The following is a 24,811-nucleotide window of genomic DNA, read 5'->3' as shown; positions in this document are numbered from 1 at the left end:
CCCTTCTCTGTGGAAGGAGCAGTTATTACTTTGATTTTTAAAGGCAGGAGGACAGAGGCCCAATGTGTGAAAGCCTTTACTTGAAACTATACGGTTTTGTTTTTGTTTTTGTGTTTGGTTTGGTGGTTGGTTTTTTTGTTTTTGTTTTTGTTTTTTTGAGACAGGGTCTCTCTGTGTAGCCTTGGCTGTTCTGGACTCACTTTGTAGACGAGGCTGGCCTCAAACTCACAGTAATCCACCTGCTTCTGCCTCCTGAGTGCTGGGATTAAAGGCATGCTCCACCACCACCCGGCTTGTTTTTTTTGTTTGGTGGTTTTTGTTTGTTTGTTTGTTTTTTGAGACAGGGTTTCTCTGTGTGGCTTGGCTGTCCTGGACTCACTTTGTAGACCAGGCTGTCCTGGAGAAATTCTATAGTTTTAGGGGCTGGGGATGCCCCAGTGTTTAGCTTTGTACTCTATCCCCTGGCAGACTCAGGAAGGACACAAAATGTGGCTGTAGTAATAACAGCTTCTGAGCCGGGCATGGTGGCGCACCCCTTTAATCCCAGCACTCCGGAGGCAGAGGTAGACGGATCGCTGTGAGTTCGAGGCCAGCCTGGTCTACAAAGTGAGTCCAGGATGGCCAAGGCTACACAGAGAGACCTTGTCTCGAAAAACTAAAAACAAAAAACAAAACAAAACAAAAAACCTACAGCTTCTGTTGCTCCTCATCCTCTTTTCTTTGTTTAGTTGGCCCTGGCCTCAGATTTGTGGTAAACCTCTTGTCTCTGCCTCTGGAATACTGAGATTACAGGAAATTGCCACTAAGCCTAGCCAACTCACCTTTGAGCTCTTGTTGCATGATGAAATATGTAACAGTCCAGGGCTCTTGGGCATCTTCTTGCATTTAATGCCCAGGGTAGCCCTGAATGGTGGTTTCTGGGGACTTTTTAAATTTTTTTCCAAGACAGGGTTTCTCTATGTAGGCTTGGCTGTCCTAGGCTTGCTTTGTAGACCAGGCTGGCCTTGAACTCACAGTGATCCTCCTGCCTTCTGCCTCCCTGAGTGCTGGGATTACAGGCGTGCACCATTGCCCCAGGCTTGGAAGCCTTTTATTGACCATACTTTCAGATGAGCAAATTAAGCCTCAGAACAGTAGGTTCCTCCTCTTCCTCTTCCTCCTCAATGGGTCTAATACAGTATGGTCCTTTCGTTTTCTCTACCCATCCCTTGCCTGGTACAGAAGCTCATCCACGGGGTGAGGGTATGACTGTACATAAAAATAATATCTTGCATCGGGTGTGGTGGCACAGGCATTTAAGAATCCCAGCACTCAGGAGGCAGAGGCAGGCTGATCTCTGAATTCGAGGCCAGCCTGGTCTACAAAGCGAGTCCAGGGCTGCCAAGGCTACACAAAGAAACCCTGTCTTGGGAAAAGAAAAACAAAAATCCAAGATATGCTTGCTGCCAAGCCTGACAACCTAAATATGATTTCTGGAATCTATCTACCTGGTTGAAATTACAAATATAATAATAATAATAATAATAATAATAATAATAATAATAATAATAATAATAATAACAACAACAACAACAATAACAACAACAACAACAACAAAGATTCCTGGGCTGGAGAGATGGCTCAGAGGTTAAGAGCACTGCCTGCTCTTCCAAAGATCCTGAGTTCAATTCCCAGAAACCACATGGTGGCTCATAACCATGTAAAATGAGATCTGGTGCCCTCTTCTGGCCTGCAGGCACACGTGCAGTTAGAACACTGATTACATAATAAATCAGTCTTCAAAATTGTTGCCAACAGAATTTTCCTTATCTTTCTGCTTAACTCCACTTAAAGAAAGCTGATGTCTCCTTGATATGACATGGGCATTGCCATAGCAGGTGTGGTTACTTGAACAAGATAGAACTCTTTAGCATTCAGTCAGGCTTGGAGGGGCTTGGGAGGCCGAGGACCTGTTGGCAGTAGTTGCTGGAGGAAATTGGTAATTTTCTCCAGTGGGGTAGCCACCCGTTTAGTGGCCTATGCTCTGGCGAACCCAACTCAGTAGGTCACAAAACAAAGACGTAGAAGTAAGTGGGGAGCTTGTTGAAAAGGTTGAGTAGGAATGGGGAAGAGGACTAAAGCAGAAATACAATAAAAATGCAGTATAGGGTCAGGAAGCGAAGCTGGTAAAGTGCCTGCCTAATATGTTCAAGTGCCTGGGTTCGATTCCTGTCAGAGGAGAAACTGAGCACGATTCCTCGAGCCCATCACTCTATCACTCAAGAAGTGGTGGTGGGTAGCTCAGACATTCAAGGCCAGCATTGTTTAGAAACTGTATTAAAAAAAAATCCGGAAGAAACTCAAAATACATGATATACAAAGTTGTTCAAAAAAAAATAAGTAGTTGGGCGCGGTGGCACACGCCTGTAATCCTAGCACTCAGGGAGGCAGAGGCACAGCAGGCGGATCGCTCTGAGTTCGAGGCCAGCCTGGTATACAAAGCAAGTCCAGCACAGCAAAGGCTACACAGAGAAATCCTGTCTGGGGAAAAAAAAAAAAAAAAAGAAACTAACAAAAATTAAAGGCCAGGCATGGTAGTGCATGCTTTTAATTCTCGGTAGGTATGTAGGGGTAGGATCTTCCAGGATAGCCAGGGCTACATAGTGAGACCTTGCCTCAAAAAAGAAAACTAGGCCGGACGGTGGTGGCGCATGCCTTTAATCCCAGCACTCGGGAGGCAGAGGCAGGCGGATAGCTGTGAGTTCGAGGCCAGCCTGGTCTACAAAGCTAGTCCAGGATACCCAAGGCTACAGAGAAACCCTGTCTTGAAAAACAAAACAAAACAAAACAAAACAAAACAAAACAAAAAGAAAACTAATGAAGAGAAACAGGGTAAAAAAAATAAAAAGTAAGCTGGAGTGACTAGGTCAGTATGTGCGCGCCTACTAGAAATGCGAAAGGGCGCCCTCTCTCCGCTCCCGGAACACGCAACTGAATCCCCGGGCGCCGGGAGGCGTGGCCTGAAACTCGAGAAGGCGTGGCCCGACACCCAGGGGGCGTGGCCCGAGCCGAGCAGGAAGCGGGAGCCGGTCAGAGCACACGCAGACGTTTACTGGTCGTGCTGGGGGGGCGGGGGGAGTCACGTGGGCGCGCAGGCGCAGCTCGGCTTAGCCCCGCTCCCTCACACAAAGCCTAGACGCGGAGAAAATGGCGGCAGGGGTCGAAGCGGCGGCCGAAGTGGCGGCGACAGAGCCCAAAATGGAGGAAGAGAGCGGCGCGCCCTGTGTACCGAGCGGCAACGGAGCTCCAGGCCCGAAGGGGTGAGTATCCGAACAACAGTTTCTCCTTCTCTTAACTCCAGCCGGGCTGCTCCGCGGCTCCGTTAGGTCTTTTATGTGCTTTCTCCCCCCCCCCCCACGGTGGCGCGTCGTCTGCGCAGGCCTTTCCTTGCCGAGAGTCGGGGGCGACCGAGGCGGTGATGACGAAGCCCAGGAGAGCTTCCTACCGACGGCGCTATTCTCCGCTGCCTCAGTCTCCCTGCGTGCCGGGCGCGCCGTCGAGCACCACCCCCCCCCCTTCCCCAAAGGCTTCGGGCCTGGTCTATTACTACCCTCGGAGCAGTGATGGCGCGCGGGGTGCGGGAGCCCCGGGGGGGGGGTTGCTTCTCGCCTGGGTCTCTAGGGTTGAAGCTCTACGGCTGTGTGGTTTCGACCCCTCCACGTACAAGCCGTGGTGTGGAACTGTTCATGTCTCAGTTTCTCAGATGCGAGAAGTTAGGGGCGGGAGGGGTGCGCGCGTCGGGTGTCACGTGTACGGTCAGCAAACGGCAGCGGGACCGGGAAGGTTTTGCAGAGTTCCGAGACCCCCTGTGTGTTCACTTCCTCGGCAGGAAGTGCTTCCAGCAGAGTGGGTCCCTCCCCACCCCCCACCCCCACCCCCGACCCATGCTCCTGGGTTAGGGGAGCCCTTCCGCTTCCTTCTATCCCCTTTTTCCTTAAGTGCGCAGTTGGTATCAATGGGAGAAATGGGAGCTGTTTGCTCACTTGTTCGCAGCTTTAACGACAGACATAAAAGTGTGCGGGGCGGAGGCGCATCTTGGGGGTTTCAGAAATTAGAATAGTCAGATGTCATCACCCCCTTTTCCGGGTCCTGCTTGGAGGTTTGTCTAGGGACCTTGTTTTTGTAAGTCTCCTAGCCTGGCCTGACGAGTCCCAGCTTTTTGGGAGGAGTTGGAAGGTGCAGGATCCAACGTGCAAAATGTGGCCAGGCTACCTAGAGTAAGTTCAGTCAAAGCTGACATTCAGTCGGTGGGAAATTGAGCGAGACCCTGTTCCTCAACTTAAAAAGGAGGGGCGGGAACATGGCAGTTTAATAGAGCGGTGAGCTGACACTCCAAAGACCCTAAATTTCATCCCTTGTTAACACACCTCAGGGCTGGCCATCCCGGGCCAAAAAAAAAGTTTTCTTCAAGAAGGAAAGCAGCAGATTCTGTGGAACTCTATTTACACTGATATACCTTTGCTTGAGAAGGTCTGGAGAAACATTTTGGTTCTAAGACCAGCAGCCCATGTCTCTGAATTTTTGTGTTCCATCAAGTTTTTAAGGTGGCAAGCTTTAGGATTCTGGGAGTTGAGAAGTACTTAACACTTGTTAATAAAGCACTTACTAAGTAGTGGCTACTTTGTTACTGGAGGAAAGTCCAGATCTTCCATCTTAGGGAGAAGTAAAACACTATTGTTTAACTGGCTCATGTCTGTGATATCAGCACCAGGGAGGCTGAGGTCCAGAGCTGGTTTTGGCTACTTATAACAAGTTCAGGATTTGCCCAGGCTTCATAAGTGCCAGTCTAAAAACAGACCAAAATATGTGTGTGTGTGTGTGTGTGTGTGTGTGTGTGTGTGTGTGTATGAGTGTGTGAGATTACAGTCTATTAGTAGAGTATCCAGGATGCACAAGGCCCTAGGTTCCACCCCACAGTACTGAAAGAGAGAGAGAGGCCTCTCTTTAATTATTACCAGCATTTTCCTATGGAAAGCCTAAGCCTAGGAGTGTGTGTTTTTGGTGGTTCCCCCCCCCCCCACACACACACACAGGGTTTTTCTGTGTAGCCTTGGCTGTCCTGGACTCACTTTGTAGACCAGACTGGCCTCTGCCTCCCTGAGTGCTGGGATTACAGGCTCGGCCCAGGTGAGTGTGGTCATTTTCACTTTCTCCTCCATCCCGTTTGGAGCCAAGGGTCTTAAGAATGATAGCTAGACAAGCAGCCTTACTCTGAGCTACACCTTCAGCACCTATAGTCAGGCTCATGCTCACTTTTTTTAGCCTTTGTCCTACAGATGCCTTGTAGGATCAGATCCCTCCTGATCTTGGCCTTGCAGGTTTTTGGAGATAAATAAAACCTCCCTAGCCCATAGAGTCTACAGTGTAGCACATGGTTGGTCTTGAAGTTGAAACAGTGCACCTGCTTCTGCCACCCAGTTGCAGGAATTACAAGTGTGCACTACCACTTCTGGCTCACCTTATACAACTTCTGAGGATTTTTAAAGTTTTATTTATTTTTTAATTTTTTTGGATTTTCTACAGGGTTTCTGTGTGTAGCCTTGGCTGTCCTGCACTTGCTTTGTAGACCAGTCTGGCCTCGAACTCACAGTGGTCCACCTGCCTCTGCCTCCTGAATGCTGGGATTAAAGGTGTGCGCCACCACCGCCTTATTTAAAAGACTTTACAAAAGTTATTTCCTAGCTGGGTGGTGGTGATGCATGCCTTTAAACCTAGCACTTGGGAGGCAGAGATACGTGCATCTCTGTGAGTTCGAGGTCAGCCTGCTCTACAGAACTAGCCAGGACTACACAAAGAAACCCTGTCTCAGGGGAAAAAAATTATTTCTTGGATATAGGATGGAGAGCTGCTAGAACCTTTCTAAGTGAAAGGTTGGATTTGTTACGGAACACAGTACAGTAGTACAGTTTTTTTAGTTTTTCCTCTGTCCATTTTCTTGTGACTGGGTCATTGACAAATAGTATGTACAAAGGAAGTTTCAGAGATGAAATAGCCTTTGTTGCAAAGAACTTGAATTTCTGATAGTGGTTTAATGGAGGATACTTGAGAAAGTAGCAGCACTTAGTTTTGTAGTGTGAGTGAAAAATTTAATATTTTTTGGGGTTTTGTTTTTTCAAAACAGAGTTTCTCTCTGTAGTCTTGCCTGCCCTGGACTCACTTTGTAGACCAAGCTGGCCTCAAACTCACAGAGATAGACCTGCCTCTGCCTTACAGAGACAATTGTTATTTTTGTGTTACAAAATTCTTGAAGCAAAACTCCTTTCAAAGCCTGGAGGAATGCCTCCTCCCTACCTTTTGACTAGGAATCAAACCCAGGTCCTCATGCTTGTAAGATATGCATATTACCTACTTGTTTTTATTTTTTATTAAAATATTTTTGTGATTGGATGTTGTGCTTGCATGTATGTCTGTGCACTTGAACCCGGGCCCTCTGGAAGAAGAGCCAATATTCTTTTCCTTTTTTTTTTTTTTTTTTTCTTCCATTTTTCGAGACAGGGTCTCTCTGTGTAGCCTTGGCTGTCCTGGGCTCACTTTGTAGACCAGTCTGGCCTCGAACTCACATCGATCCACCAGCCTCTGCCTCCCAAGTGCTGGGATTAAAGACATGCGCCACCATGCCCGGCAAAGAGCCAATATTCTTAACCACAGAGCCATTTCTCTAGTCCACTCACTTACTTAGTGGATTTTTTGTTTGTTTGTTTGGTTAGTTGTATTTTTTTTTCCCCCTCAAGACAGGGTTTCTCTGTGTAGCCCTGGATGTCCTGGACTAGCCTTGTAGACCAGGCTGGCCCCGAATTTGCAGAGATCACCTCCTCTGCCTCCCAAGCCCTGCTGGGATTAAAGGTGTGTACCACCACGCCCAGTTTATAATTTTAGATGGTAGAGATCAGCTGGTGACCTCCTGCATGCTAGGCAAGCAGTCTACCACTGAGCTACATACTTAATGAGAAACCTTTTATTTTTTTAAGTGTTGTGTGAATGCATACAGGTGAGTGCTGGTGCTTGGAGGCTGGAAGATGGTATCAGATCACTTGGAGCTGGAGTTACAGGAAGTTGGGAGCTATGGGTGCTCTTAACCACTGAGCCATCTCCACAGCCCCATTGTTTAGGTATTATGTGGCTGCATTTCACTCTGTAGGTCAGGCTGGCCTTCAATCCTGCTTCCATCTCCTGAGTACTGTGGTTAAAGATGTGTACCATCATGCCCTGCTCTGTTTGCTGTACTTTAAAAAGTGATTGTATACTTGGTGAAAAGGACTTCCGAGGCACATTAGATTGTTAGCTCAAGATTAGAATTAGAGCCTCTGTATTATTTGAGTGTGTGCTGTCATAGCTTTGCTGTTAACTTTGCCCTTTGATTTTTTTTCCCCTTGACCAGGAAAACATATCAGCCTGCAAAGATAAGCTTGCTTTTAACTCTTGCCCTCCCTTGATGGTTTCCCAAATGGGCTCTCATATTACTGTTTTGCAGTATTAGTTAAAACTGAATTGTCCCTTTGGTATTTTCTATGTTGGACACTGGTTGGAATGCTTTAAAACCACTCAAGTGAGTTCAGTGCTAAGAAGCTAGGACAAATAGGTCTCCCTTTGTTTATATGTCTCAGGTTATTATTGATGTGCTGTGTGCTAACTCTTGTAAAGACTTGTGCCTTTGTAGTAGCCTTAACTTACAAATGAGAATATTATTCAGACTTGAATGTGGGACCCTAGCCCTTAGTTACTTGAAATCCTTGTTTTTATATTATTTTGCACTTAAAATAAGCTTTGGGGTTTGCTTTTTGTTTTGTTTTGGTTTAGTTTTTTGAGACAGGGTTTCTCTGTGTAGCCTTGGCTATCCTAGACTGGCTTTGTAGACCAGGCTGGCTTTGAACTCACAGCGACCCACCTGCCTCTGCCTCCCAAGTGCTGGGATTAAAGGCCTGCACTACCACGTCTGGCTTCCAACTTGCTTTTTATTTTTGTTCCCTCCCTGCCCCCACCCCACCCCGTCTTAGTAGAATTAGACAGTTTGCTTATTTTTGTTGAGACAGGGTCTTATTGTAGATCATGGTGACTTCAGACTCGAGAGATCTACCTTCCTCTGTCTCCCCATTGCTGGAATTAAGGTGCTCTCCACCATGGCCAGCAGGGATTGTTTATTAGCAAATAAAGTCATTGTTACGCAGCCACCCTTCTCCCCCATCTAGCTTTGTGTCTGTGTTGAGACATGGTTGTCCTAAAATTAGATCTGTAGACAAGGCTGGCCTATATCTCAGAGATCCACTTGCCTCTGCCTCTCCAGTGCTGTGATAAAAGGCTTTGGCCACCACTGTCCAGCTTGTTTGTGCTGTCTTTGTTTTGTTTGTTTTTAAGGCAAGATTTTATTTACCTCTGGTTGGTCTGAAATACCATAGTAGACTGGTGTCTTAACTGTACTCTCTTGCCTTTGCTTCCTGAGTGTTAAGAGTACAGGTGTAGACTACCATACACTGCTTGGCTAATTCTTGTTGATTCTCACAGCAAGGCTGTGGATACAGGCAATGTTGGTTTGCTAGTAAAGTGCCACACTGGAAAGGAGCTGAATTAGGCATTTTGTTAAGTGGAGAATCTGTAGCTAGAATAATGTTCCATTAAGAGCTCTGTATTTAAGCTGAGCGTGGTGGCGCATGCCTGTAATCCCAGCACTCGAAAGGCAGATGCAGGCAGATCTCTGAGTTTGAGGCCAGCCTGGTCTCAAATGGAGTCCAGGACAGCCAGAGCAGTTACACAGAGAAACTCTGTTTGAAAAAACAAAACAAACAAAAAACCTTCACCAACTCAGAATTTAAAGGACTTTTGTGAAAGATCTTTTTATGTAATTTATGTAAGAGGGGTTTTTTTGTTTTTGTTTTTTTGTTTTTTGAGACAGGGTTTCTCGGTATAACAGCTCGGGCTTCCTGGAACCGGCTCTGTAGACCAGTCTGGCCTCGAACTCACAGCAATCCACCTGCTTCTGCCTCCCAAGTGCTGGGATTAAAGGCCTGTGCCACTGCGCCTGGCTAAGAGATGGTTTTTAAGAGGGGAGATAAACCTTTGTCTTAGAAGATGTGATTACAATTTCAGGATATTGAGATTTTTCTCCCAAACTATACTCTTCTCTTGATTGAGAACTCCAAAAAATAGTACAAGTAGGAATTATGTATGTGAATGTCATGAAGACATGAGATGTTAGGGAGAGGATAGGATTTTTGTTGTTCTTTTGTTTTTTGGTTTTTCGAGATAGGGTTTCTCTGTGTAGCCTTGACTGTTCTGGGCTTGCTTTGTAGACCAGACTGGCCTCAAACTCAACAGAGATCCACCTGGCTGTGCCTCCTGAGTGCTTGGTTTTGCTTTCTGTTGTTGTTTTGTTTGAGAAAGGGCTCTCAGTGTGTCTCGGGGTGTTCGAGAACACATTGTATAGACCAGGCTGGCCTGGAACTCAGAGATCCACCACAGTCCTGAGATTAAAGTCATGTGCCACCATGCCAGGCTTAAGACTGTTTAGTGTACTGAATAGAGCAGCCCTTATGGTTTACATAAATTTCTATAAAGGCATTCAGTGTTTATATAAACTGTGACCTTCGTATATAGTAAAATTTTAGTGTAGCAGAACAGTGACTTGATAAATTGTCACTATTCAGAGAACTCAAGACAGTAAAACAATCTAAAAGTTGTATTAAACAAGTTTGATTTAATGACTTGCAGGCACCTAACATATTTAGGCCATAACAGTATATTATGAGATAATAATAATTTGTTAGACTATTAGAAAAGATTACTTTATTGGGCCTGTTTAGAGATGGAATTGAGATCCATATGGTAAAATAGATTAGCTGCCTTAGCTAGATCTGCTTGTTGTGTCTGCAGTTTATTTAAAAGATTACAGATTTGTTAGTTTATGTTAAAGTTACAAGTCAAACTACTGACAAGTGTTAGGAAGTTTAACAAACACTAGAAGAAAGTATAAAGCTTAACTCAGGCTTGGTGGTATACACCAGTAATCCCAGTCAAGATATATATATATCACCATCATCTTGTCTGTCTCCTTATCCTGGGGACTGAACCTAGTGTCTTGTATTTGCCAGGTAAGTGCTCTATTCCTGAGTTATATCCCTAACCCCACTTGGAAAAAAAATTCAGTAACTCTTCCTTGTTCCTGCAGGTACCTTTGATCAATTTCCCCTACTTGTATGCCATTGGTTCTCAACTTTCCTTTGGAAAGTTTGGAAATGTCTTGAACAGCTTTTTGTTTTATTTTGTTTTTAGACAGGGTTTCTTTGTGTTGTCTTGGTTGTCCTGAATTAGCTTTGTAGACCAGGCTGGCCAGTGATCCACTCACAATGATCAGCTTGCCTCTGCCTCGCAAGTGCTGGGATTAAACTCGGTTTGACACAGTTTTTATCTCAATTCTATAGTCAAGAGTGCCACTAAGCATCCACAAATGCAATGAATGTAGGATAACAACAAATCTGCCTGAGAGGCTGAGGTGGGAAGATTGCCAGTTCAAGCCAGCTCATGCAACCTAGAGTTCCAATCTGAAAATAAAGCAAAAATAATTCTTCATCTCCAGAGTATGAAAACATGCAAAGGCTATTTTTTTTAAGTGAACCATGTGACTGGCTAAAGCCCATAAATCTAAAATATGTTAGTGAGACTCAGAATTCAGTAATAAATTACAAATGTTTATTTTTTGTGTGGTTGTGCATATGTGTGCGTATTGTATAGGTTTAGAGGACAATTTGTAGAAGTCCTTTCTACCATGTGGTTTCTGAGGACTGAATTTGTGTTTTCAGGCTTGGCACCAAGTGTCTTTACCTTTGCCTGATGAGCCATCTTGTCAGCCCAATAACCTGATTTCAAAAAATGGTGTAGGGGTGTGGACCTGTAACCTCAGCACTAGGAAGGCAGAGGCTAGAATTCATCATCCTTGGCTAAAATTTAAGCCTAACTTGAGCTGAAAGGCACTTTGTCTTTAAGTGGAAAAAAAGAACAAAGATTGTCAACAGCCTACCAAAGAATATGGTTTACAAGTAGTCACATACAAAAACAAAACCCTAGAACCATGAATCATGAGGGAAACAAAATAAAACTAAGATGCCATTAAATACCTGGCAGAATAGGTGAACTTAAAACTAATGATCGTGCAGCCTGTAATCCCAGTACTTAGAGGCAGAGGCAGGTGGGTTCCTGTGAGTTCCAGGCTATCCTAGTCTATAGAGCAAGTTCTAGGACAGCCAGAGCTATTATACAGAGGAACCCTGTGTCAAAAATCTGGGGCAGGGGTGAGGGTGGGGTGAGGAAGGACTATGCTAAGGTATCTTCAAAGAGAGAAGGGAACTTGAAAGTTGAGAGAGAGAACTGTGCTTTTTTTTTTTTTCTTGCTTGCTTGCTTTTTTCTTTTTTGGTAAAATGGTGCTGCCATTTTTGTAGACCAGGATAACCTTAACTCACAGAGGTCACATGCTTCTACCTTCTGAGTGCTGGGATTAAAGGCATGTGCAACCACGCCTGGTTTACTCATTTTCTTTTCGTTTTTTGGTCTTTCAAGGCAGGGTTTCTCTGTGTAACCTTGGCTGTCCTAGACTCCCTTTGTAAACCAGGCTGGCCTGGAACTCACAGCAATCCTCCTGCCTCTGACTCCCAAGTGCTGGGATTAAAGGTGTGTGCCACCACCCCTGGAGCTTTACTCATTTTCAGAACAGATACTTTGAATTTTAAGGACCACTTTTTTAAAAAAATCAATTTTGTTTTTTCAGATTGGCATCCATTGTGAGTTAATTTTATATATGATACAGAACAGTTTAAAGATGGAACTATGAAGCTTGTAAACTAAGTTTCCTTCTATTTGTTTTGTTTGTTTGTTTGCTCGTTTTGAGACATGGTTTCTATGTGTAGCTCTGGCTGCCCTAGAACTCCCTCTGGAGACCATGTTGACTTCCAACTCAGAGATCTGTCTGCTCCTGCTGGATTTTTTTTTTTTTTTTTTGATTAAAGGCATGTGTCATCACTGCCCATCTGCATTTTAAGTTTCTTGAATACTGCTTTTATTTTTCGTAAGTAGAGCCAAAGAGAGGTTATACAACAGATACAGATAGCCTGGTATTGTGTTTTTAAAATTAATGATTCTTTTTGTTGCAAGTACTTTATCAGTTTCATTTTAATATCTTCTAGATTTGGAGTATTTATGATAAAGATGCCAAAAATGGGCCAGTGAGATGACTCAGACACAGTGGTTAAAGGTGTAGGACAAACACGGTGGAAGTAGAAAACGGACTTCCAAAAGCTGTCTCCTGATCACCACATGCATTCCATGCACCACGGACACTCAGGCACGCACACACACACACACAAAGAGCCTGTTTATAACTCAGCACTCAGAAGGCAAAATTTAAGTCCAGCCTGGGTACATAGCCAGTTCCTGGCCACAGAAGGTTACATAGTGAGAGCTTGTATCATAAAACAACAGAATCCTTCTAGAATTTGTATTATCTGCTTTCAGAATTAAATGTTACGGGGGTCTAGAAAGACGACTCAGTGCTTAAGAGAACCTGAGCTTAATTCTCAGCATCCACGTGGCAGCTCACAACTGTCAGTGATTCCAGTTCCAGGAGGATTTGATACCTCCTTGGACATCAGCAAGTGGTCAGATGTAGGTGCATTCAAAACACTCTTATATGCAGAGAATAAAATGTAAAAAAAAGATTTATTTTTTATTATGTATACAGTGCTCTGGTTGCATGTATATCTGCATGCCAGAAGAGGGCATCAGATAACATTATAGATGGTTGTGAGCCACCATGTGGTTGCTGGGAATTGAACTCAGGTCCTCTGGTGGGGCAGTCAGTGCCCTAAACCTCTGAGCCATCTCTCTAACCCATAAAATTTAAAAAAGAAAGAAAGAAAGACAGACTACATATAAGGATTTGGGAAGAAACTCCTCATTAGTCTTGTCACTAATGAGAAAAATAGCATTGGGTGTTTTAGAATGAACTGCTGTTACATAATCTGTATTTAAGTATATCCAAGAAAGGTCTCTTTGAGGAGTTTTCTCTGACTCTGCAAAGATTACAATTGATAATTAGAATGTGTTCAGAAAGGCCAGTATTTTGAAAAGCTGAAAACAAGAGGTAGTTCTAACCCTATTTGCTTATGAAGAAACTTCTTTGCAAGAGATTGGCCAGCTTGGGCAGCGGTGCACGCCTTTAATCCCAGCATCAGGAGGGAGAGGCAGGCGGATCGCTGTGAGTTCGAGGGCAGCCTGGTTTACAAAGCGAGTCCAGGACAGTCAAGGCTACACAGAGAAACCCTGTCTCGAAAAACAAACAAACAAACAAAAAAGAGATTGGCCAGAACAGGATTTGTTTGCAGTGGTGCTGTGCCTATACTGAGTATTAAAACTCAGTAAGCTGCTTTCTCAATGGTGAGCCATGTGATGTGGATTAACCCCAAACCAAACACCCAGCTTCTTTGGTTGGAGTCGGTAACTTATTTTTAGCCGATCAGGAGAATATGGGCTACATACTTTTACTGTGTGTGCTGTGCTCTACTATTTATATAGTTTAAAATTAACCTAGGATCAAGTCACCCTTAATGTAGTCTCTTTGAAGGACTGAATAAGAAAGGTACTGGTTGTCTGGAGCATTCATAACAAAGAGAGGTTTGAGCTTGACTTGTTGAGAATGATTAATTCTTAGCGACAGAGATGCCACTTGGATGGGCCTTTTGGTGTGTGTACTGGTGCCCCAGCATTGAGTGGCCACTGCCATCTTCATCCCATGGACTGATCTGAGCACTCCATAAAAACAGACTGGAAAGTTTTACTGCATTACAGATATTAAAAATCTATTTTTAGATTAAATAACTGATTGATAGGTTTTTTTTGAGACAAGGTTTCTCTGGGTAACAATTTACTTTGTTGACTAGGCTGGCGTTGAACCTCTATTTCCCTGGTGCTGGAATTAAAGGCATTTCTTGAGATAGGGTTTCTCTATGTAGCTCTGGCTGTCTTGGAACCCTCTTTTGTAGAACTGAGAGATTGGGCCTGCCTCTCCTTAAAGGCAAACACCACCAGTAAAGGCAAGCGCCACCAGCGCCTGGCATTTATTGATGTTTTAATGTGAACTTTTAAATATTTAGGATTTAAAAGAAATCAGTTATATTTAAATACATTTTAACCAGAGAGTCTCTAGGATTGTGACAAGTGTATTGATACATAATTTAAGAACTTTTGCTAACACATTGTCTGCCAAGAAACATTTAGAGATAGTGTATTTAACAAACTTAGGCTACTGCTTCTCTTCCTTCCCCCCCCCCCCCACCCCTACCCCGGTTCCTGGGGAGTTGCCTCACTCTCTTATACAGCACAAAAAAAAACCATGCCTAAACCTAGAACAGCATGGTTTGCCACTATGCCCAACGTGTGTGTGTGGGGGGGGTAGGCTTTAAGGAATGCATAATTACAAAGATCTGTGGAGACCTACATTTGCAATGTTCCAAATCAAAACTAGTATTGACTGTGTGTCCTACATAACTGTGAGATTATAAATCTGGTACAACAGATAATGGCTTATCCTTGTACTAACATAGAAACTTTTTTTTTTCTCTTGAATTCAGTGAAGGAGAACGACCTACTCAGAATGAGAAGAGGAAGGAGAAAAACATAAAAAGAGGAGGCAATCGTTTTGAGCCATATGCTAATCCAACTAAAAGATACAGAGCCTTCATTACAAATATACCTTTTGATGTGAAATGGCAGTCACTTAAAGACCTGGTTAAAGAAAAAGGTAATGGTACTGGTGGTGGAGTAGGGTAAGAAGGTCTGTGTGTCATCTTCTCTGTGGCTAATCTCCTGGTGTTTTGTCGGTGGAAGCTGCTCTAGGAAGAGCACGTGTTCTGTCCAGGTTTAGAGCTACCCCTTGACGGCTCTCCCTTTTTATGTATGTGGTCATACCGTGTGTTAAATAGGGTGATTTATATGGTCCCTTGACCTACATACGATTTTACTGGCTTAATATGGTTATTGGGACTTTAGTTGGGTTTGAGTGGAGTGTTTTTATGTTAAGGAAATTTATCATTCATTCTTCACATTGTTTTTTTTTGTTTTGGTGTGTGTGTGTGTGTGTGTGTGTGTGTGTGTGTGTGTGTATTTTAATTTTATCTTTTAGAAGATTATTTTAATTTTGTGGGCATTCTTCTGGAATCAAAATTTGGTGCCTGGAATGTGTGCTGCTCAGATTACAAACTCTGCAACAGAATCTTCTGTTTCAGCTGTGAGCTCTCCTTCTCTGAAGTGAGAGATTGGCAGTAGGAGAGCTCAAATCATCTGTGCATGTGGTGCCTTAAGAGGGTCTCAGTCCAGGCATCCAAATTCAGGCCTAAGAGAGGGCAAGTGACCAAGTGTATCTGCACGCTGGTGCATCACCCTCTCCTGTACTCCGTTTGCTTCCTGATTCTTAGCCCTGGTGGTCTCAGGATTGAAGAGATTGCTGGGTCCTAGTTTAGATAAGTTGGGGAGCCATGAGCAGCTCCTTTCCCCCAAAGGGAACCTAGGATTAAATCACACTTAATGGAGTCTCGTTGAAGGACTAAATGAAAGGTTTTGGTTTTCTGGAGCATTCATAATGAGAGGTTTGAGCTTGATTTGTTGAATGATTAAATCTTAGTGACAAAGATACCACTTGGACGGCCCTTTTGGTGTGTGTACTGGTGCCCCAGCATTGAGCTTTGAAACTGAGTGGCCAGTGCCATCGTTAACCCATCACTTACTTGGCCATGACATGCAAAAAGCACTAGGCACTGTGACCCTTCACAGTCACATGTGCTATTTCTCAGGTAAACAGATGAAAAAATGTTTTGGTGAGATTTGTTTCCTGCCTTGATCAGCCAAATCATTCCTGCCAATCCTCCTAGAGCAAGAGTGAAGTTTCTTTTGTCTGAAGGGAGTATCATGGACATCCCAGATACAGTGTTCTTGGTTCTTCGGGACTGCTGCTTCAATGCAAGCTTAGACTTTCTGTACAGTACAGTTTGATCTCATTCGAATTGGTTTTTGGAATAAGCCTCAAATTTGTCTTCTTTTGTGATTTGGTTGAACCATTGAATTGCTATCTCCACTGATAATAAGTTATAGTAGTTCCAAGAACCATGAATGTGGCTTTGAAAATGCATTTGTTAGGTTTGTAAGAGATGGTAGTCAAAATACTTTTTCACTTTTAGGAGTGTGTGAACCAGTTTTGGGACATGATGGATAAAGTAGGTGACATTTTTACTGCTTTCCCATTCAGTAATTCAGTTTTGGAAGCCATACAGCTGGTAGCAGCAGCCGCCATGATGTTTCTGGATGTAGAAGCAGTTCACCTCAATTTACTATTTTGTTAATTATGTGTGGAGCCAGCCTAGTGATTTACTCAGATCCTTCCAAACTGGTTCTCATATTCCCCTGACATAGTGCTGTGGATGTGGGTGCTCTTCCCTCTCAGTGTACTTCTTGGTGGTGTAACTCAGAATTACAGGTGTGCAGTAAATCTTGTTTTTAATTGAATGTTAAAATGTTCTTGTTTAGAGCTCCCTGGTACAGGCTAATTACTCTGCTGTCTTAAATAATTAGCAGTATTGGATTGGGAATAAAGTGATTTATAAGAGAAAGGTTAATTTTTCTGTCGTAATGTTTAGAGTCACTGAAGCTTAAAGACATGTACTATGTTTATATATGTATGGCTTCTTAAATGTCCTTGTTTTCATTATCGGATTTTAAAAAATTATTCTGGTTTGAATGTCAAAAGTAGTTTTGTCCTTTTGTTCTCCTCCACCCCCACTCCACACACCCCCTCTCTCTGAGACAGGCTTTCACTATGTAGCTGGATGTCCTGGAATTCATTGTATGGACCAGGGTAGCCATAGAGATCCAGCTGCCTCTCTCTGCCTCTAGAGTGCTGGGACTAAAGGCATAATGCTGTGTCAGAGACCTCTTAAGTTTTTTTTTGGAAACTTAAGTGGCAGATAGAGGTACTTAAACCCTAAAAGAATGTTTCATAGTAACCACAACTGACCAGGTCACAGATTGAGCTGATGCAACCCTGTCTGCAATCTACCCTGGTAAAACTGTGTCCTCCTGAATAAGAGCTAGAATTAGTTGTTTTTACCTCCAGCCTCTTATTTTTGGTTGTGAGCCTAGCCTTTAATGGCTGAGCCATCTCTCCAGCCCTTTACCTCCAATCTCTACTATTGCAACACTGTTTAGTTGCAGCCTCTCAAACAAGACAGGAGTTTAAGGGCAACAATACTCGTGATAGCATCAAGTGTACTCTTTCCTGTCTTCTGATCTTCCCAACAATACTGGTGATAGCATCTCATGTACTGTTTCCTGACTTCTGATCTTCCAGTTCTTGGATAGCAAGTGTATATTTTGTGTTTAATTAGGATATTCTGTTAATGATCTGATAACAACCTGGTCTCTTGCACTTTCCCCTTGGATAGTGACACAAAGCTTGTTTGGTGTTATGGTGAAATCAGAGCATTACCCATTTTAAAGACAGAATATATGGAGAGTATTGTTTCCTCTGAGCCATGCTGTTGTTTTGTTCAACTCCTGTCAGTGAAGGTCCTGGTTAAGAAACTATTTTTGGACCTTCTCTAGGCTTGAATACTTGTTCCCTGGTCCAAGGTGTCCCAGAAGAACAAAGTGAAGGCTTTATTTTACTTCGATTGTTTTTTGTTTTGTTTTGTTTTAAATGAGACAAACCTCAAATCCCAGGTTTGCTTCAAACTCTTGGTCTTTTCTGCCTTAGTCTCCCAAGTGCTGGGGTGACAAGTGACTTCCAAAAGTTGAGCAGCCTTGTTTGTTTGTTTGTTTGTTTTGAGACAGGTTTCTCTGGCTAGCCCTGGCTGTCCTGTACTCACTTTGTAGACCACCAGGCTGGCCTAGAACTCACAGTGCTCCACCTGCCTCTGTTTCCCCAGTGGTGGTATTAAAGGCATGTGCCACCACACCCAAAATGAGCAGCTTTTTTTTTTTTTTTTGATATCCTGGCTAGCCTAGCCTTGGCTATCCTGGACTCACTTTGTAGACCAGGCTGGCCTTGAACTCACAGTGATCCATAGGCCTCTGCCTCCTGAGTGCTGGGATTAAAGGCGTGCGCCACCACGCCCGGCTGCCTTTTTTATTTTTAATGGAGGTTTTTACAAGTAATATGGTTCATTAGAGAGTTCCAGGGTTGAAAAAAAAAAAACAACAACTGGGAAACATTTTTACATGAAATTAAATCAGAAGTTGCAGAACTATGTTTGAAAGTAACTTTCATTGTTCACAGCTACTCAGATGAATTACAGCAGAAAATGAGATACTGTCTTAAAAGTGACTGTAAGGATTGGGTACCAAAAATGAAGATGTCTTTTAAGCAAAAGGTATGGGTTTGTTTTTTTGTTTTTTTGTTTTTTTGTTTTTTTGTTTTTTTGTTTTTTTTGGTTGTTGTTGGTTTTTGGTTTTTTTGTTTTTTGTTTTTGTTTTTTTTTTTTTTGTTTTTTTGTTTTTTTGAGACAGGGTCTCTCTGTGTTAGCTTTGGCTGTTCTGGACTTATTTGTAAACCAGGCTGGCCTGGAACTCACTGCAATCCAGCTGCCTCTACTTCCTGAGTACTGGGACTAAAGGCATTTGCCTGGCGGTTTTTGGTTTTTTGTTTGTTTGGTTTGTTTTTGTTTTTTTGGAGACCGGGTTTCTCTGTGTAGCCTTGGCTGTTCTGAACTCACTTTGTAGAACAGGCTGGCCTTGAACTCACAGTGATCTGCTTGCCTCTGCCTCCCAAGTGCTGGGATTAAAGGCATGCTCAGTCTTACTATGTAGCCTTGACTGCCGTCATCTTCGCGCACGCCCCTCCCCCCCTTCACTCTTTTTTTCCAGACAGGGTTTTTCTGTGTAGCCTTGCTGTCCTGGACTTGTTTTGTAGACTGGGCTGACCTCCAGCTCACAGAGATTCACCTGCTTCTGTCTCTCAGAGTGCTGGGATTATAGGCATGTGGCACTGCGCCTGGCATTTTTTGGCACCTTAAAATAATGTGCTACATTAGAGACCTTAAAATCTTCAGAATGAAGAAAGTTGGATGCTGGGCTTCTTGTTTTATGGCCTACCTAGGTAGCTCGTAGTGTGGAGGTGGGGCAGCTGCCACCCAGGCAGGATTCAGCTGCACCCACAGTGAATAAACACTACTGCCCAGTTTGAGGAAGGAAAGTCAGTGATACAGTTTACTCTCAAATCCTAGTTTAGCAGCAGTCAGTTTAATTTGTATGAGCAAAGATTTCTTTAAGCCTTTAATCCTTCCATTATTATTTAATGATCATTACTTTGAGTAAATTTCACATTGCTGCTGACAGAAAACTGAGGCCCAGAGGGCAGGTGTAGTCCAGTAGAAAACCTCTCCTGGTTCTCTGTGATGATTTGCATTGTGTTTAATGAAGCAAAGCTGCTTTCCATTTAAATGAAATTCCCTCCCAGTCTATTCTTCGTATGTTCTTCACTCCTTCCTTCCTTTCTTTCTTTTTTTTTTTTTTTTTTTTTTTTGGTTTTTCGAGACAGGGTCTCTCTGTGTAGCCCTGGCTGTCCTGGACTCACTTTGTAGACCAGGCTGGCCTCAAACTCACAGCGATCCGCCTGCCTCTGCCTCCCGAGTGTTGGGATTAAAGGCGTGCGCCACCACGCCCGGCTCTTTCTTTCGTTTTTTGAGACAGGGTCTCTCTGTGTTAGCCTTTTCTGTCTTAGAGTCACTTTGTAGACCAGGCTGGCCTTGAGCTCACAGTGATCCTCCTGCCTCTGACTCCGCCTCCCGAGTGCTGGGATTAAAGGCGCGTGCCACCATGCCCGGCTATTCTTCATATTTTTCTGTTGAAAATAGAGCTGTTATTTTGCAAGGCCTGCTATGCAAAAGTACTCAGATATTTAAGTTCTGTTGTTGAATCCTAACAGTACAGCCTGTGGTCTTTGCTATATAGACAGTAGAAAGCTTGTGTTTATCTGCCATCAGCATTAATTTGGCTTAGTTAGTTTCTTTTTTACTTGTCAATACATCAGCTCATTGTTGTGTAGACTAGTTTACCATATTTGAAGTTGTCAAATGTGTGACCAGGCTTTGAGATGGGCTGCCCTCCAAGGGCTAAAGCATGCTTCCAGCTGACGTTTTCTTACTGAAATGGGCCTTTAAGACATTTTGTAAAGATATATTTATTTAATTTACATGAGTGCTCTATCTGCATGTATACCATGCATGCCAGAAGAAGGCATCAGACCCCAGTATAGATGGTTGGGAATCACTGTGTGGGTGCTAGGAATTGAACTCAGGACCTCTGGAAGAGCAGAGAGTGCTCTTAACCGCTGAGCCATCTCTCCAGCCCCTGAAATGGGCCTTTTATCTCTACAATTTTCCCTTAGATTGACTGTTAACTTGTTATGCTACCAAAAAAAGCATGTTCAACATGTGTCCTGCTTTCTTTCATACACATTTTTCCTTAAAAAAGAAAACAAAAAGATTCAGGTGTGGTGACACATCCCTGTAATTCCAGCACTTGGGAATTTAGAGGCAAGCCTGGGCTGAATGAAACCCTGTCTTTAAAAAACAATGACTGGTTCTATATATAGGTAAAAGTGTTTGCTGTGCACAAATAAAGACCTCAGCTTGAATTCCTACAACAGTACAGTAACCTACTGGTCTTACAGGAAGATGTGAGAATTCTTAGAAGCTTAAAAGCCAGCTACACTGGTATATGCAAAGGCAAAAATGTGACAATGCCTTAAGGTGAGAGGCAAGAACTAACATACCTAGGGTTGTGCTCTGGCCTCCACAAAGGTGTTGTGAGACACACATGCCCCATCTCACATGAGTGTGTGTGTGTATACACATACACCTAAAAGATCCCCAAAAAGGTGAAGGGTCTAGGGTCAGTCCCTAGCACACAAGAACACACACATGTATTCTCTTTAATAAAACTTTGGTTTCTGTATTCTCTTATTTCTTTTTCACTCTTTTTCATTTAGATACTTTGGCACTTAAAGCTGCAGTAGATTTGTCTTAGCAGTCTACTCTTGGGATTCTGAGGGTTCTATCCAGGGCCTATCAATGAGATGTAGGATTTTTCACTAACTTCCGGTTCCACTTGTGAAGCTGCTGTTATCATCTAACTTACCTCTTGACTATTTATCTTATGGATAAGTTGTACTGACTATACAAAACAAATCTTTGCTGTACTAGAACAAAAAGGGAAATAGCTTTCGAGATTATCTTCCTCTAGAGAAGTATATTATAGTTGGCAGATCCCCTAAGAGTAACTACATGAAGTCTATCAGGGTATCAAGATGAGAAGGTTCCAGGCTTGTAAGGAGTATGATTATTGCTGCTTGTGCCCCAGGATAGAAAGTACTTATTTCTGAGGCACAGAGAAAATATTTCTAAGAGGAAGACTGCTTTTTAAATCAAATTTTTAGTGCATAGGATTGAAGCTGGATGTGTGTCGTCGCTAGAATGTTAAATGGGAAAAGTTGTAATTTCTTAACTTGGTATTTTGTTAAAATGGTTATGACTGGAAAAGATTGCTTGGACTTTGTTGTTTTCTAGGTTGTAGTAACATTGCTTTGATAAAATGTCTTAGGATACAAACTAGAAATATCAAGTGCAACAGTCCTTGGTTTCTGACAAACTTAAAAGTTGTCTTGAGGTTGATATTGTGATTCTTTCATTTGAGGTTATTGGGCAGTAGTCACAGCTGGTAGGAGATAAACTTGGGATTTCTTCACTGGTTTGACAATAGGCATTTTCATCAGTGGAGATAAGAGCTATTATTGGTCCTTGAATGGCTGCTGCTGTTGAAACAAATGGCTTTTAACATGGCTTTAGAAATGGTCATGGAGTTTTGGAACTGTTTTAATTTTTGTAAGGGTAAACTAAAGCCAACCTGTACAACTGTCACTTGGCTATGATCAACTTTTTATGTTTGCCTGCACAAAATATGTATTCAAAGTAATGGCTCCTCCCATCTCTCCCACCCCTTTTGCATTGATTCTCCGTGTTTTGTGCAGTCTTAGTTCTGTATAACATTTCAGGAAAGGACAAGGAGAATGAGGCTATAAAGTTTAAACTTTGAACATTTGGCCTTCAATCACTGTACAACTCCATTAATAAATACATCCCTAAGATGTTCATTGTGTTTGTGAAAATAATTTTGTTTTCCATTTGATTTTTTGCTTTCTGTATTGATTCAAAAATCCTAATTCTAATGTCTTGAACAGAGGAGTTGTAAGTAGGGAGGACCAACTAAGGCCATTAATGGGTTTTTTTTTTAACCCTTGTACTGCTAAGCCTAAGTGAGTTGAAAACTTTTAATATGATAATCATCCTTCTAAGGAAGAGTGATTTGATTCCTAAGAAGTCCTCAGCCCCTGCTTTTTAAACTTTGGAAATTGGATTTGGATGTGGTTTTCTACAAGTTAATGCTTTGAGCCATCTTCAAGTTCAGCAGCCATTTTGGTGGTTGTCTAGATGGATTCTAATATCTGGTTATGGTGGTCATGAATTGGCAATCCAAACCTTGAGGAAAATCTGCAGAAAAATTGAAATCCTGGGCCATTTTTCCCCATTGCTTATAGCTTAGAATCATTGTACTCTGATTAATTTATCTTGTTGCCAGCTGATTCCCCAAACTTCCAGGGATTTTAGAAAACGGTAAGAATAAAGCCAGCTGCTATTCTGATTTAATGATTGTATAATCAGTATTCTTTAAACGGTGGTGCTTTGGACTGTGTGTAGAATTCAGCTGTAGAACTTGTTGGGCCCAGTACAAAGTGAGGGGCCACTTGTTGTTGACATATTAGAAATTTCAAGATGGTGTTAAAAACCTAAACTAAGCACAGGGCTCTGTTATATAGTTCGTATGCATAAAGCTGGCCCTGAGGTTGTGTCTATATGCTTTTTGGTTTATCTATAGGCACATTCTTGTATTTGTGGCATGTGAGCTCAGTTCAGTGGCATTGTGATCTATGTGCACTGTTTATCTGACTTCACCAGTAAGAGTTTATCTGCAAAAACTTCTCTTCTTCCTTCTCCTGAAAGTGATTCATGCAGAATTTTTTTCCTGTAGATTTGGATTGCCTCTAGTCATGAGTGAGCATTATAGACAGGGAAATTGATAATGGAAATTTGCAGAGGTAGTGTGTTTTGTGGTGGGAGGAAAATCAAGGACATATTGTTAATGAGTTTTCACTTATTTTACTGCACACCTGTAATGCCTAGTTTGGTGGTTTAGAGAATATGGAGTGTTTCTGGGCTTTCTTATAAGGCAGAGGCTCCATACAAGGTTGCTGATGATTGTTCTAAATTCCCATTGTTTTCTTGGCTTTTCTCCCTTGGTTTATGTGTCGTCTGGAAACTGATTTGTAGTTGGTGAGGTAACATACGTGGAGCTCTTAATGGACGCTGAAGGAAAGTCAAGGGTAAGTGTCTGAGAGAATTTCTTCTGTGGATTTACTACATGACAAATGTAACTGTATGGTGGCGTGGACTCGAATGATATCAGGAAGGCAGTGAGTGTTCATGTTACTGTAGCCATGTTTGATTTTGCCAACATTCCAGTAGGGTGGGAGGGGGCTTGCAAATGGGAGTCCCGATTTTCCAAATGGCTGGCCAAAGAGCTTTCTGGTATTCTGTTTGGATGCCCAATTTGGATAACTGGGGACCAATAGCAGCATTGTCTCTTTGTTTAACAGGAATTGGCTGTGTGTGAATTATGCATGGAATTTTAGTGGTGGTATAATTAAAGTAAAAGTGTGTTCTTGTCTAGAAAATGTTATTCTTGGTTGTTTGCTGATTTGAGAGTTGTGTGAACCAAAGATTCTGAAAAGTAGCCTTTGTGCCAGTAAATTGTAAACCACACATTATAAACCTGAACGTTCAAAATTGGCCTAGTTTAATGAGACTATAAACTCCTTTCTGTCGTGCAATAGAATGGCTTAGAATATTCAAAAGGATGAGCTTAGTTTATGGAAAGGATGGATTTAGTAGGAGTATGGTAAGGATTGATTGGGTAAAAGGAAAGCAGGTCAAAAGTTTGCGTGATTTCTTGGAGAACCTGATTTAGGTCTGATCATTATAACTTAGCAGCTTTACTGCAGTGCTGGTAACGTGTAGGACAAGGAGATTAAGGAGTCCAGCTTTTTACAAGGAAGGCTAGGTCATGCACTTCTGTTAGCTTCCCCTTAGAAGGATTAATTTTAAAAATCTTGACTTTTGTTACATAAATCATATCTTTAGTTTGTTCGTAATTGTCATTTATATTTACTGTTCTTTGTTTTCTTTTTCCCCTTTGCTCGTCTGACTGGTCTGTGGCTTCTTTCAAAGGGATGTGCGTAAGTATTACGTACTTATACTTACTGGCATTTGAAATTTCCAAGTTGTAGGACTGGTTTTATTCATTTGCTTTTGATTCTTTTATAGTGTTGTTGAATTCAAGATGGAGGAGAGCATGAAAAAAGCTGCTGAAGTTCTAAACAAGCATAGTCTGAGTGGAAGACCACTGAAAGTCAAAGAAGTGAGCTCTTTTTTTCCCCCTTCCTCTTGGTTGATGGAACCCAGGGCCTTGTACATACTAGGAAAACAGTCTACTACTGAAATACACTCTTAACTCAAAAGTAAGGAATAATTGTTTGGTGAAGAATGGTCTTTGACTAAAATGTACTGACTGAGTAGACCAACCTATTGTTTTTTGTTTTTGTTTTTTAAATTTGGTTCTTTGTTCTTTTAA

At 42.5% G+C, this 24,811-nt stretch overlaps 1 protein-coding gene and 1 long non-coding RNA gene across 4 annotated transcripts in view; both read left to right on the top strand.

Moving 5' to 3' along the window:
* Positions 1–3,088: 3,088 nt before the first annotated feature.
* HNRNPM (heterogeneous nuclear ribonucleoprotein M) overlaps positions 3,089–24,811 on the top strand; it is a 47,658-nt gene continuing 25,935 nt past the window's right edge. For 2 of the 3 annotated variants that reach the window (XM_084797041.1, XM_084797040.1), the window contains exons 1-5: positions 3,089–3,299; positions 14,650–14,819; positions 23,452–23,504; positions 24,409–24,416; positions 24,505–24,598. In XM_084797041.1, coding sequence (XP_084653167.1) covers positions 3,187–3,299; positions 14,650–14,819; positions 23,452–23,504; positions 24,409–24,416; positions 24,505–24,598 — 438 coding nt within the window. In that variant the 5' untranslated portion in view covers positions 3,089–3,186. Of the gene's footprint in view, positions 3,300–14,649; positions 14,820–23,451; positions 23,505–24,408; positions 24,417–24,479; positions 24,599–24,811 lie in introns of those variants that run through there. The other variant, XM_084797039.1, reaches the window with a different exon arrangement.
* LOC311606055 lies at positions 14,827–20,692 on the top strand. Its single transcript, XR_014782176.1, has 2 exons — positions 14,827–16,925; positions 17,029–20,692. It is a non-coding gene; the product is annotated as an uncharacterized lncRNA (long non-coding RNA).

Source organism: Acomys minous (genome assembly GCF_964271855.1).
Source record: "Acomys minous genome assembly, chromosome: 9".
Classification (NCBI taxonomy): Eukaryota; Metazoa; Chordata; class Mammalia; order Rodentia; family Muridae; genus Acomys; species Acomys minous.
This window is presented reverse-complemented; position numbering and strand designations above follow the sequence as displayed.